This window comes from Fusarium flagelliforme (assembly GCF_020744385.1).
Source record: "Fusarium flagelliforme strain FIESC 12 MPI-CAGE-AA-0113 chromosome Unknown B0J16scaffold_2, whole genome shotgun sequence".
Taxonomy (NCBI): Eukaryota; Fungi; Ascomycota; class Sordariomycetes; order Hypocreales; family Nectriaceae; genus Fusarium; species Fusarium flagelliforme.
The window spans coordinates 5057184-5079646 of record NW_025763504.1 but is presented as its reverse complement, the minus strand read 5'-3'; the positions used below and the strand labels follow the sequence as shown (position 1 = coordinate 5079646).

At 48.6% G+C, this 22463-nt stretch overlaps 9 protein-coding genes across 9 annotated transcripts; 5 read left to right on the top strand and 4 right to left on the bottom strand.

The window, feature by feature from the left end:
* Positions 1-1743: 1743 nt before the first annotated feature.
* On the top strand, positions 1744-2498 carry B0J16DRAFT_411991 (uncharacterized protein; the record flags this gene model as incomplete). The annotated part of the gene is made up of 2 exons (XM_046133266.1): positions 1744-2401; positions 2455-2498. 2 exons carry the CDS (start codon positions 1744-1746, stop codon positions 2496-2498), a joined length of 702 nt encoding a protein of 233 aa, XP_045987297.1.
* Positions 2499-2885: 387 nt separating this feature from the next.
* Positions 2886-4118, bottom strand: B0J16DRAFT_395342 (uncharacterized protein; the record flags this gene model as incomplete). Its single annotated transcript, XM_046132193.1, has 4 exons — positions 2886-3168; positions 3219-3252; positions 3326-3760; positions 3815-4118. The coding sequence occupies 4 exons, from the start codon at positions 4116-4118 to the stop codon at positions 2886-2888; spliced, it is 1056 nt and encodes a 351-aa protein (XP_045987296.1).
* Positions 4119-5254: 1136 nt separating this feature from the next.
* B0J16DRAFT_411990 (S-adenosyl-L-methionine-dependent methyltransferase) lies at positions 5255-6600 on the top strand (the record flags this gene model as incomplete). Its single annotated transcript, XM_046133265.1, has 2 exons — positions 5255-5413; positions 5465-6600. 2 exons carry the CDS (start codon positions 5255-5257, stop codon positions 6479-6481), a joined length of 1176 nt encoding a protein of 391 aa, XP_045987295.1. The 3' UTR covers positions 6482-6600.
* Positions 6601-6955: 355 nt separating this feature from the next.
* Positions 6956-8212, top strand: B0J16DRAFT_335132 (Alpha/Beta hydrolase protein). Its single transcript, XM_046127035.1, has one exon. It carries the CDS (start codon positions 6968-6970, stop codon positions 7829-7831), a length of 864 nt encoding a protein of 287 aa, XP_045987294.1. The 5' UTR covers positions 6956-6967; the 3' UTR covers positions 7832-8212.
* A 3494-nt stretch (positions 8213-11706) lies between these two features.
* On the top strand, positions 11707-13552 carry B0J16DRAFT_395338 (uncharacterized protein; the record flags this gene model as incomplete). Its single annotated transcript, XM_046132192.1, has 4 exons — positions 11707-12076; positions 12314-12445; positions 12476-13366; positions 13470-13552. The coding sequence occupies 4 exons, from the start codon at positions 11707-11709 to the stop codon at positions 13550-13552; spliced, it is 1476 nt and encodes a 491-aa protein (XP_045987293.1).
* A 447-nt stretch (positions 13553-13999) lies between these two features.
* On the bottom strand, positions 14000-14487 carry B0J16DRAFT_395336 (uncharacterized protein; the record flags this gene model as incomplete). The annotated part of the gene is made up of 1 exon (XM_046132191.1): positions 14000-14487. The coding sequence occupies exon 1, from the start codon at positions 14447-14449 to the stop codon at positions 14000-14002; it is 450 nt and encodes a 149-aa protein (XP_045987292.1). The 5' UTR covers positions 14450-14487.
* Positions 14488-15190: 703 nt separating this feature from the next.
* On the bottom strand, positions 15191-17407 carry B0J16DRAFT_77008 (putative zinc finger in N-recognin-domain-containing protein). The gene is made up of 3 exons (XM_046134459.1): positions 16988-17407; positions 16885-16939; positions 15191-16834 (listed from the first exon to the last, which is right to left on the bottom strand). Exons 1-3 carry the CDS (start codon positions 17104-17106, stop codon positions 15359-15361), a joined length of 1650 nt encoding a protein of 549 aa, XP_045987291.1. The 5' UTR covers positions 17107-17407; the 3' UTR covers positions 15191-15358.
* Positions 17408-17618: 211 nt separating this feature from the next.
* Positions 17619-20555, top strand: B0J16DRAFT_283271 (MCM2/3/5 family-domain-containing protein). Its single transcript, XM_046123986.1, has 3 exons — positions 17619-17704; positions 17764-20083; positions 20134-20555. The coding sequence occupies exons 1-3, from the start codon at positions 17700-17702 to the stop codon at positions 20380-20382; spliced, it is 2574 nt and encodes an 857-aa protein (XP_045987290.1). The 5' UTR covers positions 17619-17699; the 3' UTR covers positions 20383-20555.
* A 96-nt stretch (positions 20556-20651) lies between these two features.
* On the bottom strand, positions 20652-22098 carry B0J16DRAFT_369496 (uncharacterized protein). The gene is made up of 2 exons (XM_046130280.1): positions 21517-22098; positions 20652-21464 (listed from the first exon to the last, which is right to left on the bottom strand). Exons 1-2 carry the CDS (start codon positions 21968-21970, stop codon positions 20773-20775), a joined length of 1146 nt encoding a protein of 381 aa, XP_045987289.1. The 5' UTR covers positions 21971-22098; the 3' UTR covers positions 20652-20772.
* Positions 22099-22463: the final 365 nt, after the last annotated feature.

Below are 22463 nucleotides of genomic sequence, written 5' to 3'. Positions count from 1 at the left end.
TTATCGCGACTCTTGCTAACATCTCTATTTCTTTCCAGAGTACGTTTGAAGCAGTTCCTTTGTAATACTATCAAGATCAGAAGCAACCATACCTTCACCAGAATCGAGCGATACGTGGGAGAACGACAGGCTCTACAGCTCTATGGCTAGGCTTGATAGGACGTTCTCATCCCCCGACAAGTCTAAATCCAAGTTCCGCGATATCTTCAGCCACCAGAAAAACGAATGCATCCAAGCTTGCGTCGAAACCCGATTTGAGATTTTCAAACTCTACCAGCAAGGGCAGTGAAGGCAAATAACAGGATACAACACCACAAGACTTCTCGTCCGGCAGGAACTGGATAATATGGCTTGATAAACCATCATACCAAGTCCATAAAACTCAGGTCAATCCTGAATCAGATAAGGCTGTGTCATACAACCTGGGCCGGGTAGCAATATCAGAGCGGGATATAGCTGGTCCGAGACGTCGCCCAGACGATAACTCTTATGGAGAGAAACAAAGAGCAAGGATACGCTGCAGTTATCTTACAGGGACATGATTAAGCTCAACAAATATGTTTGCAAGTATGAGAAAAACAGGTGTCCAATTGCATCGGGACGTGGGGTTGGATGTCAGAGTCTTGGGTTGTTTGACCACAACATTGTCATTAACCAGAAGTTGACAACACAGTTTACAAGAAAAAAACTCAGATGGATTTAATCTATGCCATAAATGGAAATAAAAAACACTCTGCAATTTTCCGTTATCAGTTTGCTTTATCCCTTCCACAACTCTTTTGAAGACAAATGTTTCCCAATGGTCGGCGATTACCCTACATCAAGATCGTTTGGCCAACATTTTTCTTTTTACTGGGACTAGACTAGGTCCAATTTTCGGGGCTTACCATTCCGTAGCACACCTGAGACACTCGAAAACGATCCGCATCAATGCCTGATGACTTCTTTGAAAGTTGAGACACGAGCAGTCGCGACAAAACTCGAATGCGACGAACCCCTGCAAGATGCAAGAAGCATAATGCCAAGCTTAACGGGCAATACAACACAACCTAATCTCAACTTCTTGTCACTGAAACTACGATTAGTCTATTCGGCGCCTTATGGTTTCATCGACTTCATCCGTTCCTGAAAATGTGGGACGAGGAAGCTCTGACGTCTCATCCTTGCTGGAGACTGGCAAGCTTAACCTTGAAAAAGGGTCCACGGATAGAGAACAATCCAGCTTGGCAACTGCAGGTTCCGGGAATACGTCGCATCATATACTTTGGGAGCCGGTAGAGTGGGCATACTGCATGCTCAATGCCGGTTCGGTTGCTGAGTTTCCGAGAAGATGGGGGAACATTGTCGTTTCGGTCATCGTGAATCTGGGGACGAAAAGATCTCAACAAGAAACGATGACGGAACTCTTAAATGATGTTGCTGTATAAAAGTGTGGCACAGCCCTCTTCCATTCTCAGCTTTCATCCACACTCAATCCAATCCAACCATCCAGTCTATCCTTCCATTCTTCAGTCATTTCCTAAGAGGTGAGTTCTTACTCGAATCATCACGATAACTTCATTGCTAACATCTTATCTCTAGCTGTGCTCTAGTTGGCTTACATTCCTTCCACCTATTTTCTTTCACCTTTAGAGCTGTGCTCACTTTTACTTTTACGTCTTTTATATACCAATTTGCCAACTATACACAACCAACCACTCCTTCTTTCACACCACAACCAATTTTCTTTGCAAATTTATCAAGATGAAGTTCTCTACCTTCCTTATCGCCGCTTCCGCCGCAGTCGTTTCTGCCCGCCCTAGCCTTGTCTCTACCTTTGGTGGAGAGCGCGCTGCCCTCACCAATGAGACTGCTCCTATCGCTACCCCCGGTCTGGAAGAGGGCCGTGGAGAGGAAGACCGCGAGGAGCGCGACCAGGAGAAGGAACGTGAAGACCAAGAACGAGCAGACCGCGAACGTGAAGAGCGTGAGCGACAGGAACGCGAGCGAGAGGACCGCGACCGCGAACAGGAAGACAAAGATCGTGAAGACAAAGACCGAGAGGAGGGCCGCAAGGACGGTGAGCTTGCTTTCGGCCAGGTTGATCTCAACTACCTCCTTAAGGTTAACGAGCTCAACCTTGTCAAGCTCCAGACCCTCAGTATCAAGAACAACTTCGATGTCAACGTCTTCTCCGATCTCTTCGCTGCCGATCAATTCAGCATCAAGTCCCTCCTTGAGCTCCAGCAGCTGTCCACCATGCTTGCCATTGCCGAGACTGGAATATTTGACCAGTTCGAGCTTTCTGGTCTCCAGCTTGGCGGTCTGAACCTTGGTCTCATCGACGGCATTGGCGGTCTCGACCTCACCCAGTTCATTGATGCTGCGGCGAGACCCAAGATCACTGTCATCGCTAAGCAGGGTAAGTTAACAAACCACAATCATCTCTCACAACCATCGCTAACACTCTCTCAGTCGTCAAAGTCAAGAACACTGTTGTCCTCAACCACAAGAACTAGAGCTTCTGGAAAGCCGCTTAATGAGGGAGCAGGTATCCCGGCCGCTGAGTTAGACTTCTGGTCAGGTCACTCGCTACGAGGCATGATGTTGTAATGAACAAGGCTGGGACAGGATCTGGGTCTGGGTTACAGTTAGGGTAATGGAAGGATTATGGATGAACACTGTCGTGCTCAAGGTCACTGGATGACTTGGCAGCAGCGGTAACAACATTAGGTTATGAACCAAAATACACTATTGATGACAAGATCTTATTTCCTACGTTTCTCGTGCTTGAGCCTGACCGGACATGGTATCTTCTGAGGGAGGATATACAAATAGAGTTGGAAGCCAGATATCAAAATCTATTAAACTATGTTCTATTCACATGCTAACAAAACCTTAACTGCCTACTTTAAGTCAGCATTATCCCAGTCCAGTGCTCCTTCCATCTTGTTCAGCTCCTCTGTAGAACTGTGTTGCCCAAAGCTGGACTGAATTTGTTGCTCTGGTCTGTGTTGCACATCGCCCAGGGGAATCTCAGCAATGGACGCAGAATGTTTAGGATCGACCCCGGTACCGCTTTTTATATAGCCAACCGCGCTGCGCATGGGATGTTTGTCCTTGAAGACTCGGATAAGGGGCCTCAGAGTTGGGACACTCGCAGCCATGATGACGACGTTTTGCTCGACCCTGACATCTATCAGTAGAGATCTATACGAATTGAGGTATAAATAACTTACAAGCCCCAGATAATCAATGTCACAACGTTGTATACTGCATGGATTGTTAGGGAGGGATATGATAATCGGGATATGGCGGACCGGTGGAGTGGCGTCGATCAACTTACACGGATCCGTTCGATCGTTAAACGTGCTCAGGTAAGTCGCCTTAATAATAGTAAAAACAGCCGAAAGGAATGTTAGTCCGAGCATGAAAGTGATCTCCAGCTTTTCTTGTCTCTTGAGTTGTAGTTTCCAAAACGCATGGATCGGGACAATGGCGAGCACAAGGTCGGTAAGGACAGTGAAGCTGCTGACAACAAAAGAAGAATGATTGAAGACATCTGGACTCCAGCATTCTCCCTTTGCCTCTTGATCCCACAACATCCTTGTCGGTCGACATTGGGCGAAGATAATAACGACCGATATAAAAGCTAGAAAGATCTGTATGGCTACCACGACGCGTAGGAACCAAAGGGATAACGTCTTCGTTCTACCGACGAGCCGTTCGATAAGGATCAGAATAGCAACATTTGGGAGACTATAGGCTATGATGTTGAACGCTGGAGAGCCGATGGATCAGTGAATGGGTTGACAATGGTGTACTGGAGACTTACGATAACCAATGACCTGGAGAATCTTTGTCCTCACCATCCTATCGATGCCTCCTGGTTCTGAAGCGACAGCAACGGTGTGTCGACCCAAACCGAGATCTGCGGACGCTTGTACCAGAGCAGAGGCGACAATACTTCCAAACAACGACAGAAGAATCAACAGATCGTCCCAGCCAGGTCTTTGAAAGATGACTACTGTTGTAAAGAGCTTTGTCATGACTGTAAGGATGGCTATGCCGGTAAAGATCCAGGCTATCAGACAGAGCTGGGTCTGTCTCGAATCGGTCGGCACATCGTTGGGTTCCATTTTGAGACTCTTATGCAATTAGTAACGACATCGCGCCTTGAACTCAAATCTGAGAACCTGTGGAGCAGTCAAGCTTTATAATCCTCTGCAATGGGGAATAAATGCAGCCTTATTGCTTGGTACCTGACATTGTGTCCTCCACAGAAAGATTCTCCTGGTCAGGCCATGACCAAGGAAATATGTTTTCATCAGAACCAACAGACGAACAAAGGTCCGGGATATCAGAAACGTTGGTTGGCGAGAGAAGAAGGGACAAAATGTTTCGTTCGTTTTATGTAAGTTGAGATCGACATTCAGGTTGCTTTATTTTGGCATCCCAAGACTCAGAGGACGGTATCTCCGTTACCCAGTAGAAGAGGCAAGTGGTGCCCAGGGAAGATAATGGTTGTTGGTTGTAGACATAGACCCTTGTATGTTGCAGAGAAACGATTGGAGATGTTGCTCCGGCCAAGGCAGGAAGTGGTCCACCGAGATTAAGAAGTGTGTTGGCGCTAACAACCAACAGCATGCCCAGATTGTCCACCTTGAGGGTCAATCATGCGAGTTCCTGTGCCTCCTCGAGTTTTTCCGTGGCACGATCGAAGAGAGCTTTTCTCGATTATATATCCTGGGTCGTAAGAAGAAAATCGGTAATTTTTCATTTTGCTATGGGCATCATTGGAGCCTCTTTTGTCTCCGAGAATTGATAGGACCTAGGAGGACTGAGCGCCAAGATGATCTGATACCATCACTTCTCCACTGATTAGGCGAGACAAACCGACTTCCCTTATAGAACCCTCAAGGTTCGTTCAGATTATTTCGTCTCTTTTCGCTTTTGGCGGCCAACCTTTCAGATACCCTGACGTTCGAGGACCGTTAGACAAGGGCATTCAAGACAAACATGCAGGGGACATACTGTTGGCACCAACATATCATCCATCCGAACGGGTATTCTCAGGCTCAAGTGGGCATCTGTTGGTTGTGTTGCAAAACATACATGAGCCCATGCTTGACCCCAAGAGGCAAGCTGCTCGTGCAGGTTGAAGATGTGATTAAAGATCCTTGAATCACCCATCCTCGTGCAGAGAGGTCAGTCAAATCTTTCCTTTCTTACGCATCATTTTCGAACTTCCTGGAACCAACAAAACTCACCAGACATGGCGCCCTCGGAAATCATCAAACGTATGCAAGATGCCGCTGCAGCATACGACAAGGAAGTGCTCGGGGCTCGAGCAACTCTGTTGGACTTGAATCGACAACTCCTTGCAGAACTGGAGACTCCAACCGACTTTGTACAACGTATTTGGTTCACAACGGTCAGTACTCTCTCTACGCATGTTTGCGAGACAGTAACTGATACCTAGAAGGCTTCTCTCGGAGGTAGCCTTGAAATCGCAAACAACAAAAACATCTTCCAATATCTACAGAAGTCTGAGAACGGACTTACCACACAAGCTCTCTCCGAAAAGACAGGCATTGCCGCGCCTTTACTCGATCGTTTTATGAGACATTTTGTCGCTCACAAAGTTGTCCGATTCTCTAAACCGACTGGCTGGCACGCTACAGAACTTTCCAACACCCTGGCCAAGGAAAACTACCAACACAGCATCTCCTTCTGCCAACGCGCCGCTGCAAAATCGTTTCTCTTCTTTCCGGATCATTTCAAGCAGGCCGACTACCAGCATCCTGGTCTGCCCGACGGGCCTTACCAATATGCCCACAACTCTTCCCTACCCTTCTTCGATTGGCTAGTTGCCAATCCTCCTTATGTCAACTGGTTTGGTTCTTTCATGTCCGTGTATAGGGCGGGCAACCCAGATTGGTGGGAGTTCTATCCCGTCGAAGAGCGACTAGCTGCTGGTTTCGATAAGGCTACGAGCGATGTATTCCTAGTTGATGTCGGTGGTGGCAGAGGCCATGACTTGCTATCCTTTGCAAACGGCATCAAGTCCCCAGGTCGGCTAATCCTACAAGATCTACCAGAAGTCATCGCCGACGTCACCGAGAAACCCGCCTTTGAAAGTCAAGCACACGACTTCTTCACACCACAGCCCGTCCACGGTGCAAGAGCATATTACCTTCACTCCATTCTACATGACTGGGGTGCCGAACACGGGGTCAAGATTCTAAAGAGTCTTAAGCCTGCTCTTACACCTGGCTACTCCAGGGTTCTGATCAACGAGATCGTGCTATCCGAAGAAAACCCTTCTCTGCCGGCTACCTCGATGGATATGATGATGCTAGGACACATTGGCGAAGCTTGCGAGCGTACTGAGGAGGTTTTCACAGCTATGGCAGCGGAAGCTGGCCTGGAGGTTATCGAGATATTTTCAAATGCTGCTTCACCTGAGAGTGTAATTGAGCTCATGCTGCCGTTGAATTAAGCCAGACTCTGGTCTTAGTTCTTATTGGACATTCCTTTGGTTGTCCTTCTAGTGTTGGACTTGTCTAAGTTGGTGAGTTTCACTCTTAGACACTAGTTCGAGTTTTGCTCACGATAGTGTTAGGGAAGTATGTAGAACAAAGAACATGGACTTGATTGGATGGCAGAGCACCATTACATACATAGTCAATCCTGTACCCGAGCGTTCCGGCTAGCGAAAGATAGAGTTTACAACGGCGAAGGGCTATGCAAAAGTCCAACGGTGTACTGGCACTAGTCAGGGGTATCCCAGTTCCAGAAACCCACGATAATTGTTAGCTTTCGCAAAGCATTGGAGGTCATCTTATTTGACTTTGTCGGTAGTTACAATCCAGCCGGGGTGTCTCGTATCTGGTCAGATGAGTTCGTTCATGTACTCTGTATATATAATGGTCCCCTCACCGACAGTCTCTCGTGAAATAATCAACTCTATTTCATTGAAAGCAACATGAGATTTGAAAACGTTCTCGTTTTTGCGTGCCTGGCTAATGGCCTAGCCGTGCATCAGAAGAAGCCGATCTGGGAAACCCTACCACCGACACCAGACTTGCCAGCTCCCATCAACACAAAGACGACTTTGATTAATGGAGTCCAACTCTGGATGCAAGAATACAACAAAAAGTCAGGCGGTATTCCTATCGTCCTTGACCACGGTGGTCTTGGCTACTCGGCCTACTTTGGATCTGTCATCTCTCGCCTCGTCGACAATGGGCACTATGTGATCGCCATTGACCGCAGAGGTCATGGTCGCTCTACCTTCAACAAAGAGGATGTCTTCACCTTCGACCAATTCGCCAAAGACATTGATGACCAACTCAAGTCTGTTGGCGTGAAAGAGTATAATGTTGTGGGCTGGTCTGACGGTGCTGTAACGACCTTATCCGCCCTCCTCAACCCAGTCACTGCAGCGCCTATAAAGAAAGCCTTCATCTTTGGGGGCACAGCCAACCCGGAGCAAACAAACGCAACCTTTTCGAACACGGCTGTCTTCTCCGAATTCGTCTCTCGTTGTCGCACGGAATACGCCCAGCTGCAGCCAAACGCCAACTTCACGTTGTTTGGCAGCAAAGTCGTGACGTTGGAATCGACGCTTCCTCAGTTTACTGATGAGCAGTTGGGATCTATCAATGGAAAGAAGGTCATTATCGTTGGCGCGGAGCATGAAGAGGCGGTGAATTTGGATGTACCTGGGAAGTTGCACGGCGCTATCAAAGGGAGCAAGATGAAGATTCTGACTGGCGTAAGTCACTTTGCGCCGTTGCAGGATCCTGATCAGTTCTCTGTGGCAGTATTGGATTTCTTTACTTCCTAGGCGACACCTTTGTAAAGTTTGGGGTCTGACTTGGTGTATCACTGTATGACAAAAAGCCCAAGGCTACCTTCGCTCGCCAGATAAAGCCCATGAATAAGAATCAACGTAGCCACTTGCAATCCTCGGAACGTCCTTGCCTGTATGTTACTTTGTTGATTGCATATTTGAGAAACCAGTACCTCAAAAGATAACAGTGTTTGCCCGATTCCATTCCCAGGTATTTTTGGGGCATCATTCTTCATGGCGCGAATCGATGATATCAGATGGAACTTCGGAAAGGGCTGGACCTTTGGTGGTAGGTACTACCTAGTACCCATCTAATCTGAGACGTCTACCTTATAGATTGCAAATTAACTTACATAATCTTTGCAACATACGCCCAGACAGGTTGTTATCACAAGCCATCCCCTTATTCGTTTCTGGGATAAAAGTAGAAAGGAGTTCCTCTAATGCCAATCAGTTAGCTTTACTAAAGTGAGTCCCCTTCGCATCCCCCGACTTGATCAATCAGCTCTAGGCTGGCGAAAAACGCACAAGACAACAGTCGGCATCGCTGACGCATCACGCAGTACCTTTAGTTGACTAATGTTTCATCAGCTTAGTATTTATCTCAGCGTTCCGTCGTTTCAATATCCCATATGCCTATCCAAAACTACCAACAGGCTCGTCGCCGGTCCTCACGTACGCCGGTTTGCTCTTTGTACACCAAGACTCAATCAACCACGATGTACCTTCTTAAGTCCACCAACCTGCCCTTAAAAGCGAACTGGGGGATCAAAGTACGGACTTGTCATCCTCTCAGCTCTCTTGTCCCTCTCGAACTGAACCATCAATAACCAGGCTCTCGCTGATAATACTCGACAAGCCCGCACAGAAGACGTCAGAGAAAGTCTCTTGGAAAGCAGTTATGTAGCTATGAGGTAGGGAAAGGCGTTTAGTTACGAAGGTCAACTACGTGTGCTAATGGATGCCCTGATAACAGTTGCTATATTCTTCGACGATGTCGCAAGAGTAGATACTCGGTCAGCCATTACGCGGCGCCAGGGTCAGCACGAATTGACATGCGCACGTCTCTCCTGATGATGCGATATGCCACTGCACTCGGCAGATCGCGGCTGAAGCAGCTAGCTTGGAATAGCAAATACAGAACGCAATATCTGCCTCATCCTTCCGCTTTTGGGACGGCTCTCAGCAATTAGACCTTTGAAACTTACGATAAGCGTGCCAGAGGAATCGCTACAAGGCCTCGGAGTGCATCCTACCAGACACTGTCAGCCATTACTAAAACAAGACAACTCATGACCAGCTACATCACTAGTTCTATCCCCTTACCGGAGCAGTGTCGCCGTATTACCACTGCCGACTGAAACGGCACTTCCTGCGAGGTTGTGAGAGATTCTGAAGGACAGGTTTACCTAGACTTACCACACCTTCGATCATATCTGATCCGCTCCTGCCATATGTTCCAAGTGCAATGGATGACTCTTGTATCAAGGCTTGGGGAGGAGCGGACCGCCTGCATGCAAGTGTCCAGGACATGTGAGTATAGCATAAAGTCAATGCTTGGGCGCTGGATCTGTTTTACCTAAAGATATGTTGACGATACGACCAGAACCATGGCTGACTACCGGAATAGTTCGTCTTCCTCACATTCCAAAGCCGCCGGAACAGCCAGTCAACAACGAAACACCGAAGACCTCACTAGTTGGAGCTGTCATAAATTGAGTACAGCGCTGAGTTACATTACTCATTGGGAGATATTAAAGGCGTGGGTGGATATGACATCTGTTGGTTCATGCCACCGTTCAACAATAGGTTGTTGAAGGACAGGAGACCATCCAACGATCGAGACTCCGCTTGAACTCAGACTCTCCATTCTCTATGCATCTACACAAACTCCGACGGTTTTGTAACTGGCTACCTTTAGCTTCAGACCTTCGAAAAAAGTACAATTGAGTACTAATTATTGGCTGAAAGTCCAACACATCTACACACCAGCAGACTGCGCTTGCAGCAAATGTTTCCGATACTTCCACCGTGTTCATGATCGCCTAAGAACCCTCTTCTGGCTGTATCACGTTTTCTCATTACGGAACCCAGCTATCAATTCACCGAGAAGGTATCTCACTGTATAATTGCCAATCCTTCAGGGACTAACATCCTCAACAGGACACTCAACACATACATAATGGAACACTACCTTACCGCCACAGACGGCTCACCCAAACCGCCTTGAGCTTCGCATGAGAAACCAGGATTCTTGTTCAGGTCTATAGAGTCCTCCACGAGCCTCTGGCCCATGTTCCAATTGCATACTTATCCTTAGGGTCCCGTCCAAGGGCTACGAGAACTGGCGCACTCACTACTAGCTTTACCATTACATTACCTCGTATGCGGAGGGCTGTCTCTGGGTGAGACGGATGGTGAGCACGGAACCAGGAATCATATTGAACAACCATACGCCATCCGCTCTTTACCATGGTTCGTGGTTGGAAGGTAGTAACAGCGATTTGGGATAGGGATGCTAATAGCTCTAAGTATGGGCACTCACCTAGCTAGCACGAAAATTCTCAGCTCTCATGGAGATCTACTATACTCCGTTACATGGCCACTCATTCGAATACAGACAACGAACCTTTCAGCGGTGTACAGTCGGTCAAAAAGGGGATCACATTGAGCATGGCATGGCGTTGTTTTAAGTTCCAATAAAAAGACCTTGATTCTTGTTCATTGAGTTCCTTTTGTGGGAGTCACATACGGGTTACTTACGGAGGTTGAACATAGGACGTACGCCTCGGTTGGCCTTACCGCGCTGATCAGTTTGAGCGACACAAACACTCCGACCAGGAGTCACCATATGGCCTCAGATAATGCGACAGGGTGCGTCTGGGAAATTAGTTGGTCAATCCTTCTACGGCTGTGTCACAGTGGAGGGACGGAGTAGCGAATTCCTTCATCAGTGAGGCACCGGCTTTGTACAATAATCGCACAATCAGCCGCAATAAGTCTGATGAATGACTTACCTTATCCTATACCTACAACCGGTGTCTGCTATGGCTTATACATCGCCCATTGTTAAAGAGTGGCGCCTGTTCTTGAAAGGAAGCTACCCTTCCATGAACGTGGCATAACTCAGGTGGGCTGAAGGGGCAGATATTGCACTCAACTATAGAGGCATTGGGACTTGCTATCAGGTATACTGCATACTTTGCACTCGTCCGGTAAGTCTCCCTATACATATCACGGCTACGGGAGCTGGATCAGGGTCAGCTCCATACAGAAAGCAGCAGAAACGGCCAACTTGACTGACCGCAATGCTGTATTCAAAACTTGGCATGGTCCAACAACTAGAGGACAGAACCATTGTAACTTAAGGACTTGCTATCAAAGCTGACCGTTCGGGTCTCGGTAGGGCTTTGGACATTTCTTATGTCGGTTTGGGGAAGCCACTATACTATAACATCCGTCCTAGGTGAATTTTCTCCTTTCTACGAATACTTTTTTATGGAACTGATATGGGACAGTTGGCAACTGCTTTACTTCTGCCAGGGCCAGTAAAAACGGAAACCAGACCAACAGTGATGCAATTCGTGGCCTTCGACTTATCCACGGAGCCTCCATGGGTTTCCTCTGAATGGACGGCTCCAGTGGAACGTCTGTAAGACGTAGCTGAGCTCGAAGGAAAGTGGGATGCTTATCTCCGGAGCAAACCACCGAACCCGACGCCAACCCCGACCCCGACCCCGAACTTCCTCATTGTGAAGGTGGATGCCAAATGCATTTATAGGCCTTCGTTCATCGAAGCAATGGCGAAACAGACTTAGATTCCAGCAACTCAATCCTTCTGGATGTTGATCTGAGTGATCCTGTTCATCATGGAAGCTGTCGCCGTTTCCCACTCTATGCCTGCCTTGCATAACATCAATGGATTAGAGATCAAGACAAGCATTGTACATACACCTAAGACATCCACTTCAGAGTACATCGAACTGAATGACGATGGCATTGTCGGGAATGCGACAGCCGTACATGACGGCCCAGTATACATCTGTCTAGCCGAGAACTACGAGTACTGGTGCGCTGAGCTTGGACTCGACCGATCAGAATGGGACTGGTGTCATTGGGGAGAGAATATCACTTTCAGATGCACCGATAAAACCCTCACTGAATCTGACTTTCGGCTGGGAGACGTATGGAGAGTCGGTAGCAGCGTACGTCTACAAGTCTGCGGATCTCGAATCCCTTGTATGAAGCTCTCTTGGAGATGTGGCCAGAAGGACTCTTGGCTGAAGACACTATCCGATACTGGTCGAGTAGGAGTTTATCTCAGAGTTCTTGTCGGGGGGCGTATCTATCCCGGGGACTGTGCAACTCTAGAGTCGACCTCGGGCGACAGCATGGACGTGGCAACAATCGCTCAATTGGCCTTCAGTTCCGGCTTGAAGACTCGCGACACCCTCGATTTGTTAGCCAATCACGAAGTTCTTCTCAGACTGAACAGACTGATCATAAAACGAAAGTTGGCCACGATGGATGATACAGAGAACAAAGGCAAGAACGCGTGGAAGGGATGGCGAGATTTGCGAGTCTCTCGAATTGTTAATGAAGGCAACGGTATCAAATCCTTCTTTTTCTGCCCTACAGACGACAGGGAATTGTCGTGGTATCTACCTGGGCAGTTCCTGACTGTACGGCTACCAACAGGTCAAGTCCGCAGCTGGAGTATCTCAGACTGGCCTGGTCGCACTCAGCCCAAACTTTACCGCCTCACCATCAAAGAAGCCGGAAGTGCTTCGGCATGGATGTGCAACGAGTGCACTATCGGGACCATCCTCTCAGCACGCTCCCCTGCTGGGCGGTTCGTTCTGGACTGGTCCCAACCGGTTACCCCTCGACAGATATACCTATCTGCTGGGATCGGAATCACGCCCATTCTTGCTATGATCAAGGCCCATGCGGACCATCCCAACATGAGGAGTGTACCAGGTATCTGGATCCATGTAACCAAAGATGGGGCAAACCTGCAGCTTCAGGATGAGTTTTTTCGAATTGATAATAACCCCACAAAGCGAATAGTCTTTATGACGCAGCCTCGGGATATTGATGTCTGTGAGAGACAGTACAGTATCTCAGGAAGGCCAACTTTGGATACCTTGACAGAAATACTGGGAGAGACATACCAGATCAATCCGTTCGGTACGGCCGAGATGGATCTGCCCGCTATGTTCTCGGCAGCATACGTTTGCGGACCCAAAGACTTCGAGATCGACATGAGAAGCATCCTGACGAGCCTCAAGATTCCCCCATTCTTTGTTCACAGCGAGAGCTTCTCGTCCTCAAGTCACGCGATCGGCGACTTAGAGAAGGCTTCGGTCCACTTCACCAAGTCTAACAAGACTGCCAAATGGGAGAAAGAAAAGTCAATGTCTTTACTGGAGCTTGCAGAGTCTGTTGGCTTAGCGCCCGATTACGGCTGTCGCGTGGGTGCCTGTGGAAGCTGCGCTGCCAAAGTAACTTGTGGTTCAGTTTCAGGAGGTGTTCAAATGGATGGAAGTGTATTAACGTGCTCGGCCATTCCTTCGTCTGACGTTGTTGAGGTTGAACTTTGAGTTTGTTGGGACGGCTCGAAGTCGCACAGGATGGCAGACACGAATTCAGGGTGGCAACAACAATATGATTCATTCTACTACGTACAAGCTGGTGGTGCAAAGCAAACGCTGACAGGGACGCTATCCTATAAATTCATCGCTGCGAGTCCAATATGCGTGGAGCCCAATCTCAATCGTGGCTCCTGGCCTGCTTCTTCGTCCTCTGCACATAAAATCGCAATAAATGCAACTGGACAATTAGCGAGGGCTCGCAGAGCTTCGACAGGGCATTGGTATACATACTCCAGTCAACCGATAGGGGATACGTGTCCCACTGAGCAGTATACTCTTGCAATTCAATCATTCTCAAATACAGTGGCGACTATCACGCTTCGCGGTACTCCATGTCTCGTTATCGGAAAGTCGCAGCCCTACAAAGCGGTCTATTAGCTTCAGGCACTTATGGAACGATTGATAGGACATACCGCTTGGAGTGAGCAGTGCTTCTATCCAGAGGGTGCTCCAAACATCGACTTCGTCCGCCATCTCAAGTCTGGAACCCAGGGCAAGGCAAATGAACCTATTTCGATTTGTGTCCACCCGTGAGAATAGCCCAGACACTGGGGAGTTGAATCTCGGCTGATGCAAACAGCAGAGACATGATAAAGTTGTACACAATTCCGATAACAATGCTTGTCACGGAGAATGTATACGACCAGTCGCGAGTCTGGCAAGCGATGCTCGTGTTAATGACGAAATGCATCACCCAAAGACCGCGGTAGTAATCCCACCAGCGCATTTGTTTCATGAGGTAGGTGACCTTCGCCTCGTAAGTCGCCTCGGAGAACTCGAAGCGTTCTGCTTCTCGGCGGTTTGCTTCGCTGTTTACCGAAACCGCAGAGTTGTAGTAACAGACGAAGAGCAGGAAGGCTAGCCCTCCGAAAAGGTATGGAAGGATGTTTTGTGACATTGCCAGAGTATGGTGGTTTGGGATCTGGTCCTCGTGGGTGAGGAGGTAATAGATAGACATGGTGTTCTTTTTCAAGACGAGAGACTCGGTTATGTTGGGGGAGGGGGTTGAGTTCATGAAGGAAGTGGACGAAGTGCTGGGTAACGAATAGAGAAGATTGAAGAAGATACACTCTTAGGTTTTCGTTAAGTTACAGTTTCGTCTGTTTCCATAATGGCAGCAGTGGCGCGCATTGGCAAGCAAAATATCAGGGGTAAGACTTTACAATAGACTTTTGACACTGCCATGACAGTGCTATAGCACTAAAGGTTACAAACTTTTAGTACGTATTACGATCATTGGGTACGGAGTATTGCAACAGCCAGAAGCCAACAGCTTCCGTTGATCGAATGAGGCTCTTCACACAGTCCTTGGCATCAAACTCTGGAAGGTTATCGATCAACTTTGCCCCAAAGCACCGGACGTCCACTGGACCCTGACTAATTTATTTGAGACTTTCATAGACTACCTTGTTTGCCAAAAGAGATGATTAGTCTTTCACAATGGTGTCATGAAGGCGCCCGGCCGGAATCTTGAGGTCGGATTGGGTGATGTAAGCTTTGTGGCCAATCAACCCACAACTGAGCGGAATAGGATGGAATAGGAGTTGCTTGGGTTAAGGTGGTTCATCCTTAAATCATAATCATCCAAGAATTCGTGGTTCGTGGGACGAAAGCAGGAAGCCAAGATGGTCATAGAATCGGAAGGATAGCAGGATTTGTCTGAATTCAACAAGAATGTCAGTATGGGTCAAGAAACGGTGTCGAACCTAATAGTATGAAATTATTTGATGTCGTCTCAAGTATCAAATTGTAGTTAACGCCTGTACTATACACTATTCTTACATCTTGACATTAATTACGCATCTCCTCCTCAAGCTTTCAACGCCGATCGACTATAACGTAGCCTTCAAACCCGCAATCCAAGTGATTAGAACCCGCTCTGCTCCTTTCGATGATCTCCATCACCACTGCCACTACTATCCCCCTCCTTGGCACCTGCAGCAGCTTCTTGGATGCCTTTCTCATCACCTCGGAGCTTAGCAAAGTACGCCTTGATGTCTTCAGCTCCAATTGCCTGTCCACTCTCGGCAAATTGTTGAAAGAATGGCTTGAGCTGCTCCTTGAGATGGTTATAAGCCATCACGCCCTCAATGGCTCGTACCCTGTCGACATTACGAAGTGCGCTCTCGCCACGTTCTAGAAGACTACCACTGCCGTGCGATCCACCTCCATTGCCATCGACTTGGGATCCTCCGTCGGACAGAGGTGGTTCATAGACCTCTTCCTCCTCGAGAAGATGTGGGTGGGGGTTAAGATGGGGGTAGCAGGATGAGCAGCGACAGAAGGCGTCGCGGAAGTTTTCTTTGAGGAAGAGAGAAAATTGCCCTTGGGGGGCAGGAGGAAGATTATTAAGCTTGCAAGGGATTTTGTCTGCAGACAGTGTCTCTTCGGCAGGCTTTTCGTCACCGGACTGAGATTCACTCTTTACACGCTTCGCTTGCGTAAAATCCTCCGCATCATCGTCAGCCTTGCGCTTTCGTGAATCCAACTCGTTCTCAGATGCCGCTGTTGTTTCAGATGTAGAAACTGGTTCCTCCTTTACGAGCGCTGTCTTGGCTTCTGAATCCACTGAGTTAAGAAAGACTGCTGGAAGAAAACCAGGAGTTCCAGCATAGCGCTTGATCCAGGGGTGCGCTTCGACACACTTGTAGCAGAGGAAGGCCTCGAAGGCATCTTCTTCAGGGAATCCTGGGGGCATGGGAACATCATCGTCTTCTTCTTCCTCTTCAACTGCAGTTTCGGCGGCCTTATCCTTCTCTTGGCCAGGGTTCTGGTTGGCATCCTGTTGCTCCTCATTCCCTTCTGTAATTGTGGTCAATTTGCCCTCTTCAGTGCTCTCCTGTGCTGCTTTCTTTGGCTTTTCCATCTTTTCGAACCAGTTAGGTCCCATACCAACGAGACATCCTGGATGGTACCAATCTTCACCACATCCGCCCGTCTCTACTGTTCCTAGGCCAAGACACTGGAACATTGTCCCCTTTTGTTGGAAGGGGTCATAATCACAGTCGCAGCCGCAGAATCGATTACGAAAGTTGTGGTTGTACTTGTTATTCGCATCAGGCTCTTCGGAATGCACCCCGCCTCGAGTATTGGTTGCCTCGTTTAAACGGAGAGCACAAGGGCTGGTAGCCGGGATTCGCTTGGTACCACAATCACATGTGAAGTTGCGCTTCTGGAAGATCTCGACGAGGGTATGTTCGCCGTGGCATTGGATCGAGCAGGCATAGCATACACCAGCGGGTGTCCACTCGTCGTCGTCTTTGGCTGGAGGGGGATTGCAAGTCAAGCAAGCGAAAACGGCTTGTCGCAAAGGTCCGAGAATTTTGGTGCATGTGTCGATACTCTAAAAGAATTGTAAGCGCAGGTCAAGGCCTGGTAAGGGCGCAATCATACATAAGGCAGAGCCTCGCGGGCATCGGCTTCAAGAGCTTCTTGCGATCGAATGAACCTATGAAAGTTAAAATATGAATCTGAAGGGTCCAACTTATAAACTAACTCAGCTGCAGTTTGTGAAGTCTCTGAAGTTTGCGACTTGTTAGAGAAGCTGTCTTTGCGCGCTCGAGAATCTTGTTGAGGCGCATCTTGCGCGGGCGCTGAGGGAGCGTTTGCTGACATGATGGCGACAAAGATTGGCTTTTGTTGGTATCAAAGAATAGCTTTTTCAAGACAAAGAATTGAAGTAAAAAACGAAACGAAAAGATCGGGCGACAATATAGTCAGAATTGATGGATGACGAAAGCACAAATACAGAATGAGGAGAACAAGTCAGCTATCGCTGCCTTCAGCGCAGTGCGACAGAGCTTCGAGCTTAGAGAATGGATGTCTTATGCGCTACCGGTACGCTGTCAAACAATAACGCGAGCACTACAAACCACTTTACGCGAGTGAGAGCATAGCCAATCAATCTGGCTGTCATGGGTGTAAGAAGCGAAATAGTTTGATGACTCTAGGGAAGGTTTAGGCCGCTACTTGGCTCTTTTATTTTGTCACCTTACCTCTCAAAGAACAATCTAACGCGTCGAATCGCGCTTCTCTCCCACACGCGAAATTACCCCTTGTCTGCCGACCCACTTGGTCTGGTCGGTTTCCCTCCCAACCCGTTCCATATATGTACAACAAAATCAGCCCCTCAATGTGGTCAACTACCTACACCAAGTGCTCTATCACAGTATCTCCTATCCAAAGATATACTTGAAGAGTGATAAACAATGAGGTATGGATCTTCATCTCACGTCTCTTGCTATTATCAGGGCAACAGCTAACTGCTTCCAGTTCCCCCTTACACCCATCCTCGGCTCGTCCGAATCGCAAGCGGTCTCGCACAGGAGGAAGCGATGGGCCGTCTCCAGCAGGCATGGTTTCGAGTCCTATGCCTTCATCGCCCCCCGAGTTCAATATTGCACATGGTGTTGAAGACGACGACGATATTGAGGATGATATCCAGATTGAGGATGATATCGACGACATAGACGAAATGGCTGACGACGACGTCGATTTATTCCGCGATGGTTACGAGAACGATTATCAGCAGAGAGAAGATGATCAATATGAGAATATCGACATCGATGACACTGAGTATATTGAAACGGCTGAGGAGAAAGCCAAAAGACAACAGGCCACCCGTTTCATGGACAAGAGAGATCAAGCCATTCGAAGCAGAATGCCCGGAAGGGGATTTGAAGCAGAACTGGATGACGGACCTGATGACTTCGACTTATCTGCTCAACCCCGTCGTCGCCGTCACCACTACGATGAGGACCCTGACGATATGATGGACACGGACATCATGGCAGAGGAATTGTCACTCGAGGCGCTTGGCGATGTCAAAGCTTCCAGCTTGACTGAGTGGGTTTCATTGCCTTCAGTCCAGCGAACAATCAGGCGTGAATTCAAGGCTTTCCTTACATCCTATACCGATACTTCTGGTTCATCAGTGTACGGTAATCGAATTCGTACGCTCGGTGAGATCAACGCCGAGTCTCTCGAGGTCTCATATGAACATCTCTCTGAAAGCAAGGCCATCCTCGCTTACTTTTTGGCAAATGCGCCTGCTGAAATGATCAAGCTCTTCGACGAAGTTGCCATGGATGTCGTTCTTCTACACTATCCTGACTACGAGCGTATTCACTCTGAGATTCATGTCCGCATCTTTGATCTCCCTGTGCACTACACACTTCGTCAGCTTCGCCAATCCCACTTGAACTGTCTTGTTCGGGTCAGTGGTGTCGTTACCCGACGATCGGGTGTCTTCCCTCAGCTGAAATATGTCAAGTTCGACTGCACCAAGTGCGGTGTAACACTTGGTCCTTTCCAACAGGAGTCCAATGTTGAAGTCAAGATCACATATTGCCAGAGTTGCCAGTCAAGAGGACCCTTCACTCTCAACTCGGAGAAGACGGTTTACCGTAACTACCAGAAACTCACGCTTCAGGAGTCCCCTGGCACTGTTCCTGCCGGTCGATTGCCACGACAGCGTGAGGTTATCCTTCTATGGGATCTTATTGACAGGGCGAAGCCTGGTGAGGAGATTGAGGTGACCGGCATCTACCGCAACAACTACGATGCTCAGCTCAATAACCGTAACGGCTTCCCTGTATTTGCTACGATTCTCGAAGCGAACAATGTGGTCAAGTCTCACGACCAGCTGGCTGGTTTCCGAATGACAGAAGAGGATGAGCACACCATTCGCAAGTTGTCTCGCGATCCCAACATTGTGGATAAGATCATCAACTCGATAGCACCTAGTATTTACGGGCATACTGATATCAAGACTGCAGTGGCGTTGTCACTTTTCGGTGGCGTTGCAAAGACTACCAAGGGTGCCCACCATCTCCGAGGCGATATCAATGTGCTTTTGCTGGGTGATCCTGGTACAGCCAAGTCTCAGGTTCTCAAATATGCAGAGAAGACAGCCCATCGAGCTGTTTTCGCTACTGGTCAAGGTGCTAGTGCTGTTGGTCTGACAGCTAGTGTTCGTCGAGACCCTCTCACAAGCGAGTGGACATTAGAGGGTGGTGCTCTTGTGCTTGCGGATCGCGGAACTTGCCTTATTGACGAATTCGACAAGATGAACGACCAAGATCGAACATCTATCCACGAAGCCATGGAACAGCAGACAATTTCCATCTCAAAGGCCGGTATTGTTACCACTCTGCAGGCTCGCTGTGGTGTTATCGCAGCCGCCAATCCTATTGGAGGACGATATAACTCTACAGCTCCCTTTTCTGCCAATGTTGAACTGACAGAACCTATCCTGTCACGTTTCGACATTCTGTGCGTTGTTCGCGATACAGTAGAGCCCGAGGAAGACGAGCGTTTGGCTCGTTTCATTGTGGGATCTCATAGCCGGAGTCACCCGCTCAGTCAGACCGAGCAAAACTCCATGCAGGTCGAACATGACACTCAAGCTGAGACGCAGGCGTCAGCGCGCAAGCCTGAGGGTGAGATCTCCCAAGAGCTCTTAAGGAAGTATATCCTTTATGCTCGTGAACACTGCTCGCCGAAGCTCTACCATATCGATGAGGACAAGATTGCACGTCTCTTTGCCGACATGCGACGTGAGTCCCTGGCTACAGGTGCCTACCCTATCACAGTAAGTTGTCTTATACCTGCTACAGCAATTCATAATACTAACAAGTCCAGGTACGACATCTTGAAGCTATCATCCGTATCAGCGAAGCCTTCTGCCGCATGCGTCTATCGGAGTACTGTTCAGCACAGGACATCGACCGCGCTATTGCAGTTACAGTTGATAGTTTCGTGGGCAGCCAGAAGGTTAGTTGCAAGAAGGCTCTCGCGAGGGCGTTCGCCAAGTACACACTGGCTAGACCAGGTGGACAGAAGAAGACTGGCGGCAACAGCCAGAGACGGCAAACTGCTGTCGCCAGTTAAGTGGGATTACATAGAAGGGAATTGTAGCGTACGACGGTCGGTTGTGTTTTTCCATTTGGCGAACTGGTATTAGGGACGGATATCAGCATTACAATGACGGAATGTACAAATTAGCTGGGGCGATACCTTTGATAGATTTAATGCATCATGAGTTACCACATTCTGGGTACGCAGATGGCGGCGTTCATAATAAGGCTGCGGTCACAATTTTTCCCGAAGGATCTGGGTTTACAGATCTAACAGCAATGCGGTAAGGAGCATGAAAAAAGCACAGCCGAAAGTTTTCATTACAGGTGCTATCCATTCGTTGCTTTATAGTACATATCCATTCATGTCTTGGGTATCGCTAAATCAAAATAGTCTCTTTTTTCGTCTTCCAAAACTTCACCTTCACTGCCCCGTCGACCCTGTACTTGATGCCGCACTCGATGGTCGGGGAGGGAGCGAAGGTACGCCATGCCCGGACCCTGAATCTTCTCGCTGCATAGGAATTCCCCCCATCATTCCCATACCAATTCCCATTCCAGGTAGTGGCAGCTGTGGAGGAGGACCCTGACCGTCACTGTCCTCAGCCTGGCTGTCCAGTTGCTCTTGCGCCGCCTTAAGGTCAAGTTCATGCAGACGCTCCTTTTCGGCCGGGTCAATAATGTCGTCGTCGTCGCTCCAGTAAGGGTCGTCGTCGTCTAGCTCAGGCATAGCCATGCGCTTCCAGAACCGCAGCTCCTGGCGGTGCGCCTTCTCGTCGACGAGTTTATTCCAACGACCTTCATCCTCGTCGTACTTGCGCCTGTATTGACGCAGGTTTTCATTCGCCTTGCCAGCATGTGCCTGCATCTGCCAGATCTGTTCACGCAGACGGGCGTTTTCATCGCGCGCATCGGCAAGTTGCTTGCGATAGGAGCGGTGCCATGAGGCTACGTCGCTGACATGCTTGGTCTTGTATTCGTGGAACTGTCGCAGAAGATTGGCCATGGCGTTCGCATACTGAGATAGGAGTTTGGCGTTGGCATCGCGGCTGAACTTTGCCTTTTCGAGGGATTCGGTAAGGAGAGAAATGAGAGCATCGATGTTTTGTTCTTGACCTTTAAAATAGGAGTTAATAGGTTATCCAACAGAGATAAGGAATGGGCATACCATTAATGTCTTCTGCGGCGCTTTCGATGACTTGCTGGTTGCTGACACCTTGTGTCTTGGCCTTGTTCCTCACTCGTCCCAGCCCACTAACGATATCCTCTGTAACTCGACGGTTTTCTGCCAGTTGACGGCTAAGCTCCTCGACCATGCCGTAGATGTAATTGAGTTCAGCCTGGTGGCCCGCAGGCGTGGGGACAGGCATTCCCGCCGCCATATTTGTGCCATTCATACCATTCATCATGGCGATCTGCTGCTGTTGCTGCTGCCACTGGTGTTGAGATTGTGGAGAAGAATACTGGCTTGGGACCTGCTGGTGGTGGTAAGGGGGTTGTGGCAGTTGCTGCTGCTGCTGTGGGTAGTGACGTGCCGAGGGGGCGGGAGCTGGAGAAGGAGCAGGTTGTGAGGATAGAGATGGATCGTGGGGCGTTGTATTTAGAGGCGCTTGGAAGGTCATGTCTTGTCGACCCGCGAATCTGGGGCCTTGATGGAGAATAATGTTGGTGTCTTGGATGGAGCTGGAAGCTTAATTTGGTATAGTCTGACATCCAACTCTGCCCCTCAGCTTTGGAACACATTCACCAGTACAATACTTGAGTGTGTGACCCGGAACGGCGCAAGTATAGTCCGTATGTAATTGAACGAACAAGACCATCAGCAATTCAATCGCCGACTGTTGAAAGTCCATGATGGAATTGCGGTCGCTGTATGCTTATTTTTTGGCCAGAAACTTGGGCGATCTGTTGAGCCGACGTTATATAAATTCACAAAACTATCACAATCACGAAAACGGATGTTGAAACCAAGGTACTTCTACACCTTAATGGCCATGAAGGTGTCTAGCATTGCGACAGCGGAGCGTAGGATTGAAGATATATTTGAGCAGAACTACGATGGTTTGTCTACGCCGCAATGGAACTCATAGGAAATGAGTTTGCAGGGAGACACAC

Bases quoted from the DNA above. Each gene is read 5' to 3' on its own strand.
- B0J16DRAFT_369496 (XM_046130280.1), bottom strand. From the start codon at position 21,970: ATGACCTTCCAAGCGCCTCTAAATACAACGCCCCACGATCCATCTCTA. The intron at 21,465-21,516 runs GTATGCCCATTC...CCTATTTTAAAG, and splicing joins CGCCGCAGAAGACATTAATG to GTCAAGAACAAAACATCGAT.
- B0J16DRAFT_283271 (XM_046123986.1), top strand. The intron at 20,084-20,133 runs GTAAGTTGTCTT...TAACAAGTCCAG, and splicing joins CAGGTGCCTACCCTATCACA to GTACGACATCTTGAAGCTAT.
- B0J16DRAFT_77008 (XM_046134459.1), bottom strand. From the start codon at position 17,106: ATGTCAGCAAACGCTCCCTCAGCGCCCGCGCAAGATGCGCCTCAACAA. The intron at 16,940-16,987 runs GTTAGTTTATAA...TAACTTTCATAG, and splicing joins ACTTCACAAACTGCAGCTGA to GTTCATTCGATCGCAAGAAG. The intron at 16,835-16,884 runs GTATGATTGCGC...CAATTCTTTTAG, and splicing joins CCCGCGAGGCTCTGCCTTAT to AGTATCGACACATGCACCAA.
- B0J16DRAFT_335132 (XM_046127035.1), top strand. From the start codon at position 6,968: ATGAGATTTGAAAACGTTCTCGTTTTTGCGTGCCTGGCTAATGGCCTA.